The following is a 16828-nucleotide window of genomic DNA, read 5'->3' on the forward strand; positions in this document are numbered from 1 at the left end:
AGAATCTCATGTTCTTTAATATTCTCTGGTTCAGAGTGACAGATCAACTTACACTATTTTCTAAATTTTAAATTAAGTTTCTTTTGGCTCAAAACTGTTACGATATTAGAATTAAGGTGTTCATTCAATATTTAACTCATGACTGTATCTTTTATGGGTAAACCTGCCTTCTACTTTAGAAAAACTGCATAGAATATAGAGAGAAATTTTAGGCTTATGATTGAGTTTTAAAGCAGCAAATTTTAATTCTTTCGGTGTGAATATGAAACTTTATAATAAGGCTGTTCTTCAGTTTACTTGCCTTCACCCCCTTACTACTCTTGCTGTCTCTCACTTTATACTCTGGTAATTAAAACTTTCAGTTGTAATATACCTACATTTTTCTCTAAAGAGAAAAGTTCCTCAAATGTGATGCCCTCTCATCTCATAAAGGCCCGTGCCTTTGCATATTGCTATTCTTGTGGCCTAGAATCCTGTCAACTATTACCTCTTGTCCTTTAGCCTGTTACGTCTGAAACTTAAATGGTCATACAAATCACATGGGGACCTTGTTAAAATGTGGGTTCTGCTTTACTAGGACTAGAGCTGGTCTCAAGATTCTGTATTTTAACAAGCTCTCTGATGATGATGTTGGTCTCAGGACCACATTTTCGATAACAAGAATTTCTGCTGCCTGACAATATGACTGTCATCAAGAATATTTCGTCTGACTCCCCCCATATACCTTCATTATCTCTGTTACTGTAATTATTTAGTTATCTGCCTCCCTATTTAATTGCAGATTTTTGCCTATAATGATTGTATCTCTCATCCTTGTATTTCCAAAGCTAACTGTACTGTTTAATAGAAAATAGACTTTTAGCAAATGTTTATCACCCATTAGCTGGTGTTCTTAAAGCTTACTTACCTAGACTGACATATGTAGCCTACTTACGTAGTTACATAGTTATAATCTATACTGAATATAGTGGCTTTTTGATTATTTTATTATAGAAAGGAAATGAATTATGGTCTTCAATTTTTTTTTCCTCTTTAGCTCTTTTTATAGAAGAAAACAAAACAAAACCTTAAATGTGCCTTTAGCTAAGGATTATTTTCTTGAAAATAATGTTCTAGCCCTTTGTAGAAACAGAAACATTTTAAAATCTCTATGATAAACATATAGTGTTTCTCAAATTATTTAATACTATGTTTGTATAAATCAGGTTTCTAGAAAACTAATGACTGTTTACTTTTCCTTCCACTCAAGGAGAAGTACAAATGTCTACCACAAGACGAAAACGTAGCATGTTATGTTGTTTACCGTAAGCTGTAGTAAAATGAGCTCACTTGTTGACAGGTATGTTTTTAGAGACTCATTTATTTTGAATTATGTAAAGCTATTTTAACAATTCACTGTTAGAGTAATGGTCTGTATCACTGATAAAAGAAGTGTTACGCTTAATCATTAATACTATTATGCATAGCTTCTGTACTGAGCAAATGTCATGTAAGAGTAAAATGTATTATCTAGAGCCAAAGTCAACAGCGTGTGGCTTGTGTTCTAAATGGCTCTTGAGCTGTAATTCTGAGTGATTTGGTCAGAACTGTTCTGAAAGGAATTGTAACAATTTCAGGGGTTTCCTTGGCACTTTCTGGAATCATCTATCTCCTTATCTATTGGTTCTAACTTCAGCCCATTAAACATCTTAGCATGTGTGACTCATAAGAGGTAACTCATGAGAGGTGACTCATAAGAGGTTAGTTGAAATTATAATCTTTAAATCTTCCTCTTGGTAAAGGATAGGCCTCCTTGTTTCTTTGATTTTAAGACTTCTTTAACTTTTTTTTTTACCTTTTAACATGTTTGACACTAGAATTCATCTTAGAGTAGGCTTATCAGAGTTTAATTGGTAGTATTTTTTTTTTTTAATTGGTAGTATTTTTAAATTTCTTAGTGGACGTAATAATGGACTTCCCTGGTGGCTCAGAGAGTAAAGCGTCTGCCTGCAAAGCAGGAGACCCGAGTTCAATCCCTGGGTCGGGAAGATCTCCTGGAGAAGGAAATGGCAACCACTCCAGTATTCTTGCCTGGAAAATCCCATGGGTGGAGGAGCCTGGTGGGCTACAGTCCGTGGGGTTGCAAAGAGTTGGACACGACCGAGCAACTTCACTTTGACTTTTAGTGGACATAATAAGTTTTATCATCAGTGGTATCTTAAATTTGATGAAATACAGTGAAAGCTTTTTAAAAATACGTACTCTGACAGCTAACACGCAGAGCACTTTTTGTGCTTTAACTTCATTTAATTTCACAATAATTCCATGAGATTTTACAGATGAGGGATCTGTAGGTCAGAGAGGTTCAATAGCTTGTTTTAAGGTCACATAGTAAATAATAAGCTGGAGTTACAACCGGTGTTGATCTCTCTGACTCTAAAGTTCCTATGCTTTTATTTTCGTATACTGTGTGGTTTTTCCATAGGGGATTCTTTAAGAATTTTATAGCTAAACTTGTGTATAGAAATGACTTTTGACATCTAGAGGCAGCTTCCTTCCCTTTTCTGTGAGGTAAATAGTGAAGGTGCATACTTTGCCAGAGCTTAAGATCTGAAGGGCAGGGAGTTTGCTCAGGGAGCCCTGCCATAGATGTGGGCTGTGCAGTAGTTTCAGGTGGAATCTATGTGTAGAGTCTTCTTCTCAGAAAGAATGTTTCTTCACTACCCCTGAGGCATTAAGTATGATTTCAGTGTTGTACTTTTGAACGATTTCCAGTTCCCATTCTAGATTGTATGACATCTAGGGATGACATCAGAATGTTCAGACATAAAGCAGTGGTTCTTAATATGAGTTCATTTTCTTTCTGAATGTCATGAAACTTAATGGACTCTCTCCTCAATGATGTGCATTTACATGTAGAATTTTTTTATAAATTTTAGTGTTTACATGGAACCCCAAAAGTTTGCTATGATAGAAGATTTGTAGATGATCTCAGTTGTGGGACTCATAGGCACTTTATAGCCCACAGAGAGATGTGGTTAAAGGAATCAATAGTGAGTTCATGTAAAAGATCATAAGTCACTTGAAACTATTTCATATTGCCCCTTAGGTTAAGGAGTTAGCCACCAGGTCTCCAGATTTCAGAGAGACTTTTGTTAGAATGCTCTTCCCCTCGGTCTTCCCAGAACCAACACCTTCTTGTCTTTTAGATCTCAGCTCAAATGTTCCCACTTCAAGTCCTTCCCTAACCACACAGACTAAAATAACCACCCAGTAATAAAAACATCGCTCCTTTAAAAATAAAAAACAGCTCACACATTTTCATGTTGGTTTGTTTTTTTCTACTAGAAAATAAGCTGCAGGGGAGCAGGGACCTATATGTCTAGCTAACTGCTTGGTAGCCACGCCTGGAATAGAGTGTGGCCCCAGAGTGCTGACAAAAAAAATGTTTGTCAGATGGATCAGTAATGAATGAAATGATACCAGTATAAGTTAACATGCTAGATAGTGTGATGTTTCTGAGTGATGTGTGTTTTATAAAGTAAATGTCTATTTGAAAATGTGCTACTATAATTAAATATGATTTTAAGTGAATCATTTTTATAATGGCAAATACACTGATTTTCTCTAGGTTTTCACTAGTTACTAAAAGTTTGAAATAAGATATTTAACTTTTGGTTAAATTCTTGTTTATTTTAATAAACTTTTTAAAATGTAAAACATAGTTGAATTTTGTCTGTATGTATTAGAAAACAGCTTAATATTTATTGGGTTTGAATTTGTGCAGTCTGTAACTAACTCTACAAAGATCCTAGGCTATAACTGATTGATTTATGTTTTGTTTTCGTATTGCTGTTGCTTAGTGAATCTGCTCTTATTTTCTGTATCTTTTTCTTTTAGAGATGACGGTAGTATTTTTGATGGGTTGGTGGAAGAAGATGACAAGGACAAAGCAAAAAGGTGGTTAAGCTTATGATATGATATAGGGAAAAACAAGTAACAAGTAAATGTAATCAGTGACTTCCAAAAGCTGTCTGCCTTAAGAACTTAGATATGTTAGAAAGTAGAAGAGCTGAGGATATCAGTATGTAGTTTATAAATTAAATAAACTTTTCTTCTAAAAGTGCCTTTCTCACCACATCACATTATGGCAGTTAGTATCTACATGACATCACTGGGGACGTGAGCCTTCAGTTACTTGCTAAGGGAGGGTGTGCCTAGAATCATCATTGTAGTTACTATTTTTCCTTAACCTACTCTGTTCTTTGGAAGCGATTTATCTAATATAGCACACCTTCAGAGCAGAGATGGGAGAATTGAGTTTCACCTCCCATGGGGGGATCTTATACTCCAGTGCTATGTTATTCATTCAGTTGCTTGGTTTGTTCCAGCTTTGGCATTTGGCGGTCTTTCAGAGTTGGCTTCTCTGTGTCTTTTGACATGCCTCCATTCTCCAGTAGAAGGGAAAATAGATGATAGGGGAGGACAGGGAGAATTGATGGAGAGGTTCATCAAGTAGGAGAGCAGATGGCGTCTAGAGCCATGGTGGTGATGCTGAGGCTTTAACCTTAAATATGGGCCTCGATGGTAATTAAAGCAGCAGGAGGGAGGGTCCAGATAGCGTTACAGCCAAGTTTGTAGTCACTGAGAGTGAGCAGTATTTGGTTTTTTCCCAGTCACATTGAACTATGTGGGTGCTTAGATGAGGGTAGAGGCTGTTGTAGCATTACATTCAGAAACAAAAAATAAACATGTAATAAGAACTAGTTCCTAAACATCTGTTTTAGCAAAATAAATGGTACTGGGATAAGGAAAATATTGAGGAAAGCTATATAACTTTATTCAAGTAAATAAAAAGACCTGTACTTGAAGCTAAACATATATAGGATAACTCCTTTCCTTTCAGTCTAGTGGGAGAAAGTTTCTATAAAATATTTTAGGGTAGAAGTAAAGTCACTGTTAAGGTGGGAATGATCAGTCTTGCCTGAATGAAGAGGCAGAACTTTGAGGAATTAACTTGGACAGATTTAAAGGCCAAATTTGTAGATGGATAAGGTGAGCTAAGGGTTTTTTCTTTGCAGAGATGAAGGTTTGATCATGTATTTAGGGGACCAAAAATACTATGATTGTGGGAAACCTTGGAGAAAGAAGACCTCATAATAATGCTGTCAGAATTACCCAGACTGCATTGAGCTCTGACATCTGTGAGCTATAATTACTGAGGTCATCACAAGGGCTGAGTACTTCCAACCTGAATGTAACATGAAGTAAAGTTGCTTTAATGAGTGTGATCCAGTGGTAGAATTGTCAATGATACTTGATTTCCATGTATTTCTTACACTTGAGTTAAAACGCCAGTTTTAAGTGATTACTTCATGGTAACTGTATGATCCTGGGCATATTCTCTTTTATGCCTGAGTTGGCACACCTATAAAATGAAAAATTATAAGATCTACTTCATAGGAATTAAATGAAGTTTCATAAATGTTTCCAATAATGCCTAGCATATAAATATACAATAATGGCTCTAAATTTTACCTTCTACACATGTCTTCTGATAGTTCATAGATACTAATTCTCTGGTGCTTATTTCCTGCTTACTCCTTTCTAGAGGAGTAGAACTAGATCTGTCTCACTTCCTCTAGCATATGTCCTTTAAAATGTCAAACAAGCAATTTCTCCACATTTAAATTCTCCCCAAACCGTCTCTCCACCCGGACTAATATCTCGTGTTACATTACATGGTGACTTGGAAATTCTTTTAGAGTTTTCTCTTGCTTCCTCACTCCAAATCTGATTTGCCTAGAATTGCTAGTTCTGCCTGTTAATCCTCAGACCCGCACTGCTGTGTTAACCCTGCCACTGCTGTGGTTTGTAGCCAGGATCTCGCAGTTCCTCCTAAGTGGTCACCTGGCCTCCAGTCTTACTTGGCATAGTAGCTTTTGTTGAATGGATTGTTTGGCCAAGCGTTGATTCTTTCATTACTCGGCTGCTGGAACGGTCTTACTAACAGTCAGTTCTGTTCATGGCGTTTCTTTCCTTAAAGCCTTTCAGTACCTTTCACTATTTAATGACTTTCACTGAAACTAAAATCCTTTTGTGTAGCATAAAAACGTAATGATTTTTTTCTGAGTACTTATTATTCCGAACTGCCCACCACCCACACCCCCGACTCCAGCATACTTGGGCACAGAAAGCCTGTACTCTAGCCACGTTAGCCATGCTGAGCTACTTGTGATAGGTTTTCATCTTTCTACAAGTTTCCTGTGTCTGGAATGGCCTTCTCACACACCACTACCCTGCCTCACCCCCCCCCCCCCCCCCCGCCCCCGCCGGCCCCTTTCTCACTCAGCCTTCATGATTCAATGTAGCACACTTAAGAGTTTCCATAGGATTTAGGTGAATTTCTTGAAAGGGTTATCTTTGTCCAGTATTCCTAGCCCTTGTTAGCACAGTCTCTATCATTGTAACAAAGAGTTTAGTGTTTGGTGAGGGGGGTCAGTTAATTTCTATTACATTTCTTAAGAGGTTTTTTTGTATTTCTTCCCAGTACTAATACGGAATAAATGCTGCTTCTTTACTGAAAAAAAAAATTTAAATTAATAGAATTATCCTCTGACCTTTTGGGAAAGTAATATACTTTGTTTAAACAAAAACTGAATTCTAAAGTCTGACTTCACAAAAGCATATAGTTAGAAGTGTTACAGAATGATTAGTTGCTCTGTAAATGATTGTATTTATCTTACAAGTTCTGAGTGCAGTTAAGAATTGCTCCTGGTTACTGCTTCACATAGAACAGTGGGAATTATTCATTTAGCACATATATTTAGAGCACTTACTCTTTGTTAGGTGTTATGCTTAAATGCTTAGATGAAAAAATTTGGGCTCTGCTATCAAGAAGCCCACAGCCCAGTGAAGAGATTAGATATGAAAGCAAGTGGTTACAGCTCTGTGTTGGAGGTTGGGATAGAGGAGTAAAGAGAAAGACTGTGTGGGTGAGCCTGAGGGTAGAGAGATTTTCATCTTTATATTTCTGTTTATAATTTAAAGCCTACGGGAGATGGATAACTTTCTCCTATTCAGTAATTTTTAATAATTTGTATTTCTATTTTATATGTACTTTCACAAAATATCTCAGTAATAATAATAGCCTTGTAAGGGAAACACAAATTCTTGATAAATATTAGATTCAGTAAAACTTGAGATTTGAACGTAATTTGTCTTAAAAACAATATGCCAAGTGCTTAATATGTAAGTTTCTTTAGTGGTTAAGCCAAGAAGAAAAATTACTGTCCTAATTAACTATATTGTTGGTAACCTAGAATATGAACATTCATTACCATTTGTATTCACAAAAGTATGTATGTGCTCTGTGGTCATGTCCATACTGAGCATTGTATTAAACTATTTGTGTAGTTAAATGGATTGTTTGAAAGCTGCTTATATAATTTTTTATTCCATCAGAGTATCTAGAAACAAATCTGAAAAGAAACGTAGAGATCAGTTTAATGTTCTCATTAAAGAACTGGGATCCATGCTTCCTGGTAATGCTAGAAAGATGGACAAATCTACTGTTCTACAGAAGAGCATCGATTTTTTACGAAAGCATAAAGGTACATTTTTAACTTTGTAAAATGGATTTTTTTTTTTTTAATAACAGACTCTCTCTTAAAGCATAATGTGATAGAATCTTGGCAGTGATGCTTGGGACTGGATGCTTCCTAACCTTTTTTTAAGAGAAAGAAACAATTGCCTTTTAATGATTCCCTGGTATGTTCTTCCTTTCATTCAACAAACATTTATTTAGTGCCTACTATATCCTTGATTTCCCTGGTGCTCAGACGGTAAAGAATCTCCCTGCAATGCAGGAGACCTGGGTTCAGTTCCTGGGTTGGGAAGATCCCCTGGAGGAGGGCATGGTGACCTGCTCCAGTATTCTTGCCTGGAGAATCCCCGTGGACAGAGGAGCCTAACGGGCTACAGTCCATGAGGTCACAAAGAGTCAGACATAACTGAGCGACTAACACACACAGCCTAGATTCTTGTGGTGCAGGGTAATAGTTCTGACCCTCAAGTAACTCAAACCAAGGGAGACAAATAACATATAAATAGCTAATTACAATGCAAGTAATTATAATGTGAGTGGTGCTTGTAAAGAATATTTATGTGAAAACACAGAGGAAAGAATGTGTCAGAGAAGTCATAAGACCAGTTGATTTTCCAGCTGAGTCTTCCTTTTATCTTAAGGAAAACAGCATTTCACATGGAGGGAGCAGCATGTGTAAAACCAGAGAAGGAAGGAGAGGTCAGTGTAACTGGAGCATAGAATTGAACTGGAAAGTGATGAGTGTATTTGGAGGAGAATAGAGTCAGATCATGAGATGTAATTTAAACATTATTTCAGTGACTAGGAAATAAACATGGTTTTAAAGTGATTATTTGTTAAAGAAAATCACTTTGACTAAATATGTCATGGAAAGGAAATTTTAGAGAATAGTAAGTATTTTGGTACTTAACATGCTACTTAATAGAAAATAGGTGAAAAACTTGTGTAGAAGGACATTTCCTTTTTCAGATGCAAATAAACTATAGAACTTCTCAAAAGATAATTTGTAACTAGTGCTTTTTTTGTTTCTCGCTAGCTCACTCTGTAATCTATTACTAGCCTGGTTTATGCTCCACCACTGTTTATAATTATTTTTGTTAATTTTATTAGTACCATGTCCCCCACCCTCTCTGCTGCCAGCAAAGCAGTAGCTCTTTCTTGTACCTCATCCTCTTCTGCATCTCTGAAGCACTGGAAAATTTTACCTGCGCTCCACTGGCTTGCTTCCTCCTTGTTCTGAGATATACTGGGCTTCTTCATTCACCTCCCTCTCCCAAGCAAGCTAACTTCTTTCCTCCTTCTGCCCTCTGAACATGCCATTTCTCTAGGTCTTATCTTGTGTTCATGCTTTCTCTATGCTTTTGGTTTTGCCTCTCTGTTAAACTACTAAGTCTGTATTTTTAGATGCAGACTTTACAGTTTTTCATTTCCAGGTAACTTCTGGATCTTTGGTTTTAAATGTTCTCTGACTCAACACATCTAAAATTGAATTCATTTTCATTTTGCCGAGTCATCTCTTTGTTTCAGTTTTCCATTTCACACCACAGTCCTTTCAGTCCCCGGGACTCAGACCTGAGAAGAGTTTTGCATTTTTTAGTGCACACTATCACAGCTGCCAAATTTTGTTGATTCTTCTGGTAATGTGTCAGAATTTCTGGTGTGCATTTTTACTGCCTATGTTGCCATTACATTTTATCTCTGCAAATGGCATTCTCACTGATTTCTTCATCCCTTGTTAGTGTGCTCATTCCTCAGACTTTGTAGCAGTTCAGTAAATGATTGTTGAATGAAATGATATGCATGTATAATTATTTCCCCCTGACAATAGAGGATTAATTTTGGCATTTAGATTTTTTTAAAAAGTTGGGCTTATGGTTCTCACAAAATTAAAATTTACCTGAAATTGAAAGGTAATTCTTACATACTTATTACTCTAAAAATTAAACCTGGATTTAGCTAAACTTGATGGAATTTCTTTATGGATTTAAGTCCTTTTTTCTGAATGTATATAATTAAGTGAATTTGAAAGGCATGATTATATTCCACAGAATTAGTAGCTGTAATTATTCATATCTAATACAGACATTTCCAATATGCCAAATTTGGGGTGCCAATTTTTTATGCTGTATTTATATATCTGGTGATAGAGAAATCAAAACAACTTAGTCCATATTTTCCACTGCAAGATAGAGTATATTTTATACAGTAAAATCTATGATATGTATTTTAATTTTGCTTGGTTGTTTTAATATGTCTGCATTTCAATATGGAAAAAATACTGCCTATACAGATTTCATTATTTATGAATAGCTTTTTATAACAATCCATTAGAAGTATGTTGCAAAATAAACTATAATAATTGTGTTAAAATATGTGCCAAAAGCTAGGGAATCGCCAAATTTTGACCAGCTTCCTACCACTAAGAAAACATTTCAGAGGACACAGCGCAGAATCAGTCTGGGTTTATTACTATAAAGTTTTTGCCTAGAATTTTAGTTTAGTCTCTTTGATTAAGAATAGAACACCTTAGCCTGGGAAGAATCTCTGCCTGGCAATAGGCAGGCCTGAAATAATTCTTTTTGAAAAGCAGACTGACTGGTCTCCTTGACTCCTTTCCTCCAGGTTTATGTCCTGAGGCCTGTTCTAGGTACTACTGTTTGAAAGGCAAAGAAAGGGGAAAGAATATGTTTCTAATGCTTGATCTAGTCTGCTTATTCTGATTCTTATTTGATCATTGTGTAAAGCAGGAAGCAATCTCAGGCCAGTCAGGAACAAAGGTTCTCAAAGCTCTCCAGAGAAAATTCAGAGACTGGCATTTTCAAGAGACTAGTCTTAAACTTATCCAAATTATTCAAGCAGATGACCTGCTACATTAGCTCAAATATTTCATCATACCAACATGTGGACCTCCTGATACCTGCCTAGACCAATAAATGTTTTTGATGATGGCTCTCCTCTTCAATTAGTGCCACTAATATGTTAATCTGTTTACAGAAATCACTGCACAGTCAGACGCTAGTGAGATTCGACAGGACTGGAAACCTACATTCCTTAGTAATGAAGAGTTTACACAATTAATGCTAGAGGTATGTCCAGATTAATTTTTGAAAAGTTTTATTTTCTTAAGAAATCATAGGGGTTACCAATTCTAGTATAGATTTAACAATATTAGTTTAATACTGAAAAATCTTAATTCAGTGTAAGTCAACCAACTATTCATTTAAAATTAAGTGATGTAAGTATTGTAATAAAATAGTACTATATGTGGTAAAATAACGCCAAATCTTTGTGCTTTCAGTATCCTCTGAATTTTTGAGAGGCTTGATAAGTCAGAAACCTATAACTACCAAGTTCTCTACCTGGACAACACTAACATTTAAATGAAAAATAAAATATATTATTCAACACATAGTAAATATTACAAAATGTATTTTACTGGACAGTAGGATTTTTTTCAACAAATTAAAATCCACCTAAATACAAGATGATACTAAATGAAGTATTTTGAAAATACTAAAATAATGAAATATACATTGAAAGGCAACTCTTCTCGTTTTAAATAGAAACTTCTAAAAGGTTTTCCTTCTAAAAGTAGACGTTCTTCCATGACAGAATTATTTTTGAATACAGTTCAGATCATACTTGCTTAGAATTGCAAAACTTAATATGTCACAAAGTCAGTTATAAAATCCACAAAAATTTTGAGTCACTCATACCTATCAGTTTTACTTTTTAAACATTTCCAATTTAGATTAATAAGGATATCTTCATGCACACAAAGTACAGAGTTGAGTATCAGATTTTTATGACGGCTTTTTTTTCCCCAAAAACACTAGTAATAAATAAAGGTGGTATTATACTTGGGTGTTAACAGTTAAGGACAAGAAAAGTAGATAAGCAAAAGAAGCTAGAGACAGAAGGAGTAGAAGAAAACAGTTGAAGTAGAGATTGTTAAATAATTTGCATTTCTTATTCTGTCTGTTCAGGTTTGTTATTTTAGACTTTAAGCATATATCTCTGTGGTATATGTAAGAACCATGTCTCAAGTGTCTTTGCATGTTGACTAAAGTCCAAAGCAACAGTATTTTGCAAATTATTGAATTATTTTTCTGTCTTTACTAGGTAGAACAGTTAATTGCTGGATTAAGTCTTTATATATTCAGCAGAAATGTCACCATATGAAAATTGATTTGAGTGTAAATACATTGTATATATACTTAAAGCCATGCTTAAAATCTGAAAAAATAACTGAGCACATCTTATATACTATTACCTCAGTGAATCCTCACAGTAATCTTATGAAGATACACTATTAGTATCCCTTTCTTACTTTCAGATGAGGAAATTGAGCAAAGGGATTATGAAATTTGCTCAAAATAAAACCGATTAGCTGAGCCAGGATTCACTGCACGAAAACTAGGCTCTGAGCCTGTGGCCCCAGCCCCTGTGCCCACTGCCGCTCATGGCACTTCTTTTCATGAGAGCTGGGGCACAGAGCTTTTAGCTTGTGACCAGCAATTAGCTCTTTAAATGAGTGGACACAAGTTACAAACCAAATAATAGTTCCAATTAATTTTTTCTCCTCTAAAAAGGAGTTTGACATTGTCCAAAATTATCTCTTTAGATTAAGTTTATGAAATTATGCATTTATGAAAGGGTGCAAACAAGCTAATGTTTGTAACCCCAAGAAGAAATCAGCTCGTTGGATTCTTCTTTAAATCTGTCTTTATTTCTCAGTGCCATGGGTGCAAACAAGCTAATGTTTGTAACCCCAAGAAGAAATCAGCTCGTTGGATTGTTCTTTAAATCTGTCTTTATTTCTCAGTGCCGTGAGGCAGTACCATCTGTGTTGTCAGGAACCCTTTTAAAACCTTTCTCTTCACCTGGCGGTGTCACGTCTTATCGCAGCATGTGGGATGCTCTTGGGGGTGCATGGACGCTCTAGCTGGGACATGCAGGCTCTGGGATGCAGGGGCTCAGGTTGTGGCCGGCAAGCGTAGCTGCTAGCAGGCACATGGGATCTTACTCCCCTGATGAGGGACTGAACGTGCGTCCCCCTGCACTGCGAGGCGGGTTTTTAACGACTGGGCGCCAGGGGAGTCCCAGTCATAAACTCTTTACTTACCCTGCTTTATTGGTGTGAAAATTTTCTTTTTTTAATAATTTTTCTTCATTTATTTTTTTGAGTTTTTTTGGCCACACTGATTGGCATGCAGGATCTTATTTCTCTAGCCAGGGATCGAACCCACACCCCCTGCAGTGGAAGTGCAGAATCCTAACTGCTTGACTGCTAGGAAGTCCCCCCAGATTTTCTTATAAGTTCATAAATTAATGCAGTATCTATGTTTAAGAAACTTAGGAAGGTAAATTACCTATTCAATAATAAGCTAAATCAAAAAGAATTGTCTTCAGATTTTTCTTTACAGTGAACAGATTTTAACTTAATTGCGAAGACATGTAGTACATATGTAGTATTAAAAATAACTAAATCAAAGAGTCTAGAGATTATAATCTTATATATAACAGAATATTTAAACATGTTAATTTAGAAACTATAAGTTAGTTTTCTCATGATTATCCTCACAGCTTTGAAATTACATTCCTGAAAAATATTACATCTACTAACTTTTAATATGTCAAGCATATTTTTTATTTTTTAGTGAATATTTGCACCTGCTAAGTAGGCATTTTAATGTTCATATGCCAATATTGAAGGATATGTATAATTGTGTGTATTATAACCTGGGTTCAGCTAACCTAGTTGTGTTACTGTTGGCTTATCAGTTGATCAGATTACAGTTAGGCAATCTGGATGCCCTTTTCAGCAGAATTTCAGATGTAGGTTTTGTCTAGGAATGTTAGAGCTGCTAGCAGAAGAGCTGGGGATCATTCAGCTCAAACTCTTCATTTTATGGATGATGCCTGGAGAGATTGTAGCTTGTCCAGTCAGCTAATTAATCAAAGAACTGAGACTAAGATCTTAAAATTCACTTATACCTTGTGTGTTGGCTGTCTCTCTTCATTCTTCTATTGCCACCCATCCCTCTCCCTTGTTTCTGTTGCTTAAGGAATATTCCTTGCTACCCTTGTTGGGGATGTTGAGATTAACCAAGGAAATAAGGGCAATTTAGCCTTACTAGACCTCTGTGCCAAGTTATCTCTGTGTGGAGTCACATCCTGGTACAGAGTTCTTTCCTCTTGACAGCTGGCATCTCTCCCCAGTACTCTACACGGGAAGGGCCAGGGCCCTGCCTGCCTCATTGCAAGGAGGTTCTGTCCCCTTCCTTGGGACTTCCATCCAGTCTTGCCAGATTAAGTACTCACTGAGTAAACAACCAAGATGTGTACAGGCTTTGTGATATGTGCGAAGTAGATGTCAAACAGGAAGATGAGTTTTAACTAATGAGCCCTGTCCCTCCTATCATACAACGTGAACAAGGGGTAACCTTCACTGTTGTCAGTCTTGGAATGAGGATGGCCATCTGTCTTGTTCCACATCTCTTGTCTCCCTTGTCAAAGCCCCTCCCATTTTGGTGTCCGTACCTACCTTCTTGGAAAACTACATCCTTCCATTCAAAAGAAGTTTGAACTCTGGATCCTTTCTTGTGTTAAGACTTGGCGGGATGCTGATGCAGGTCTTTCTCTGCTGAATCTTTACCTGCTTCAGAAGAGAAAGGGGCAGGCTCTGCCTCTGGTAGTGGGATCAGGTCGTTAAGAGTTCTGATTTTAGTTTATTCCCTTCACAGAAGAGAGCTGCATCCTAATTCCTAGTAGATCTCCTAGGAATAAGTAGAGATCATCATAGTAATTTGCTTTCAAAGATGACACAGTCTAGCTTCACATGAGAAAAGCGTGTTCTTAACATCATTTTGACCCTTTTTGTTAGGAAATAATAATGGCGTAATTGTACTAAAGAGTTTTTGTGAAAATTTCATGCATTTGCTTAAATTATAAGGTTTCATCCCTTCCTCTTACATTAATCAAGAATGAGTTTGTCTGAGCCATCCTGGAAGGCAGGCATCTGCTCAAATTAATTACTTTCTGATACCCAAATGTCTTCCTTCAATAAAAGAGGAGGTGGAGGGATGCCTTTTTCCATACATTCACCATATACCTCAACAATTAGAGTTAGAGGGAGCTTGCTCTAACTCTCAGATGCGTAAGTAACATACAAGTAGTTTTCCTTTGCCGTGTGCCACGCCTATGCCAGCTGCTGCAGATACACAGTGTTGCAGACACTATAGTTCTTACCAGAATTGTATCCTTTGAGAGAGCCCTGGCTTACACAAGAAATTCAGATTTAGTGTGATCACTGTTTGATAGAAGAGGAGCTCCTCTTATGACATACTTTACCTGCTGTGTATCTCAGTATCTTTTCGTTTTTTGAGTTACTCGTCTGTATGGCCGCTCTGGGTCTTGGTTGCTGCGTCCTGGCTTTCTCTGGCTGCGGCGGGCGGGGGCTGTGCTCTAGCTGCAGCGCATGGCCTCTCACTGCCATGGCTTCTCGCGTGGCGTGTGGGCTGTGGGCGTGCGGGCTTCAGTAGCTGCAGCACATGGGCTTAGTTACCCCAAGGCATGTGGGATCCCCCCGCCCAGGGATCAAACCACGTCCCCTGCCTTGGCGGTGAGTTCTCAGCCACTGGACCACCAGGGAAGTCTTCAGCATTTTTTCCATTGGATCTTCTTTTCCTTAGCCTGAAAATACATTTCAGTTACTTTTTCTAAGAAAATGACTTCCCTTGATACTTTGTCCTCTCAAAATGTGTCCTTTCATGAACTTGAACAAAGTGTTTTATAATAGCCTTCTGATGATCCACCCATCTCTAAACTCACTGTAGCATGAATCTCCTTCCTGTTGGCATAACTCTTGAGAGTCACCAAGTCGCTTTTTAGTTCCTCGTCTTGTTTGACCCCATTTTTCACTGACCCCTCACTCACTTTGTCACGCTTTCTTCCACGGACTTCACCAACAGTGTGTGTTCTCTCCTGTCGTCATTCTCTCTGGCACGTCCGCTCCTCCTCATCTCCGTACATAGCGTGCGCCCCAAAGATTTGTCTTCGGCATCCTTTTCATTTTTGCAGGTCTCATTTCTTCAGCGTCCGCTGTGGTGCCCAGGATTCTCGGATGAAGAGCTCTGTGAGACATGAATAGAACACTGCTTTTGTTAGGTGTCGCTCCCCTGTGCTGGCTCCTCCCTGAACCCGCAACGTCACATCTCCTAGTGCTTGCCTGAGTCCGTCCTTCTCTGCTACTAATTTTATTCGGATTCTCCTTAACTTCTCTGATTATTCCAGAGGTCACTGAAACTTTCCTCTTAATTCACTTTTTTCTCAAAATCCATTTTACCCATTGCTTCCAGACCACCCTTAAGCAAAGTTCGTATGTCTTGTCCTGATATTCAAAGCCCTCCATGAGCTGACCTCGCTCTGTTTTTTCAGCTTACTCCCTTTCAGCTTATTCTCCATGTATCTCCCTGTGCTTCAGTCGTATACTTCTATTAATATTATATATGTGATGGTGATAATGTGTTCTTTTGTTGGCCAAAGACATATTGTTGATGGCATCTGTGCTTTGGAAATACTAACATCTTCAAATAAGGCCATTGTTGTATAATAACACGACAAAGGTAGAACATTAAGTCTCTATCTTTTAGAAACTTGCCATTCAGTAATGGTTATAGAGTGATATTTTTCTTCCAGAAGCATATTAAAATGCACAAAGATAGACACTAAGGTATTGTAAAGGGGAAAAGCCAGTATTTTGACAGTGCTCTAGAAATTTCTAGTTCTTTGTGATTTATCTTAGATTTTTATGTCTGTCCTGTGAAATACTTTTTTTCTTTTCATTTAACTGACCATTATGTTTAATTTCAGGCTCTTGATGGTTTTTTTTTAGCAATCATGACAGATGGAAGCATAATATATGTGTCTGAGAGTGTAACTTCATTGCTTGAACATTTACCGGTAAGTATAAAAATCCTGTGACCCCTTTCTCACTTTTTAAAAAAAACTGTTTTATTAATATGTTTATTTTTGGAGGATAATTGGTTTACAACATTGTGATGCTTTCTGCCGTACATCAACATGAATCAACCATAGTATACATATGTGCCCTCCCTCTTGATCCTCCCTCCTACCTCCCACCCCGTCTTTCTCACTTGATGCCTATTTTTAAATATTCTAAAACCTCAAGAAGTGAAGCCTCGAGTTCACTGTTGAACAATGATCAGAGTGGGGATGAGA

The 16828-nt window shown here is 37.2% G+C and overlaps 1 protein-coding gene across 16 annotated transcripts in view; it reads left to right on the forward strand.

Annotated features, from left to right (window-relative positions):
- Window positions 1–16828, forward strand: part of CLOCK (clock circadian regulator) — a 136925-nt gene that overhangs the window by 68694 nt on the left and 51403 nt on the right. For 14 of the 16 annotated variants that reach the window (XM_043906717.1, XM_043906723.1, XM_043906726.1 and 11 more), the window contains 5 exons: window positions 1250–1339; window positions 3880–3939; window positions 7444–7592; window positions 10580–10671; window positions 16460–16549. In XM_043906717.1, the coding sequence (XP_043762652.1) occupies window positions 1293–1339; window positions 3880–3939; window positions 7444–7592; window positions 10580–10671; window positions 16460–16549 (438 nt within the window). In that variant the 5' untranslated portion in view covers window positions 1250–1292. Of the gene's footprint in view, window positions 1–1249; window positions 1340–3879; window positions 3940–7443; window positions 7593–10579; window positions 10672–16459; window positions 16550–16828 lie in introns of those variants that run through there. The other 2 variants (XM_043906730.1, XM_043906732.1) reach the window with 2 other exon arrangements.

This window comes from Cervus elaphus, chromosome 6 (assembly GCF_910594005.1).
Source record: "Cervus elaphus chromosome 6, mCerEla1.1, whole genome shotgun sequence".
Taxonomy (NCBI): domain Eukaryota; kingdom Metazoa; phylum Chordata; class Mammalia; order Artiodactyla; family Cervidae; genus Cervus; species Cervus elaphus.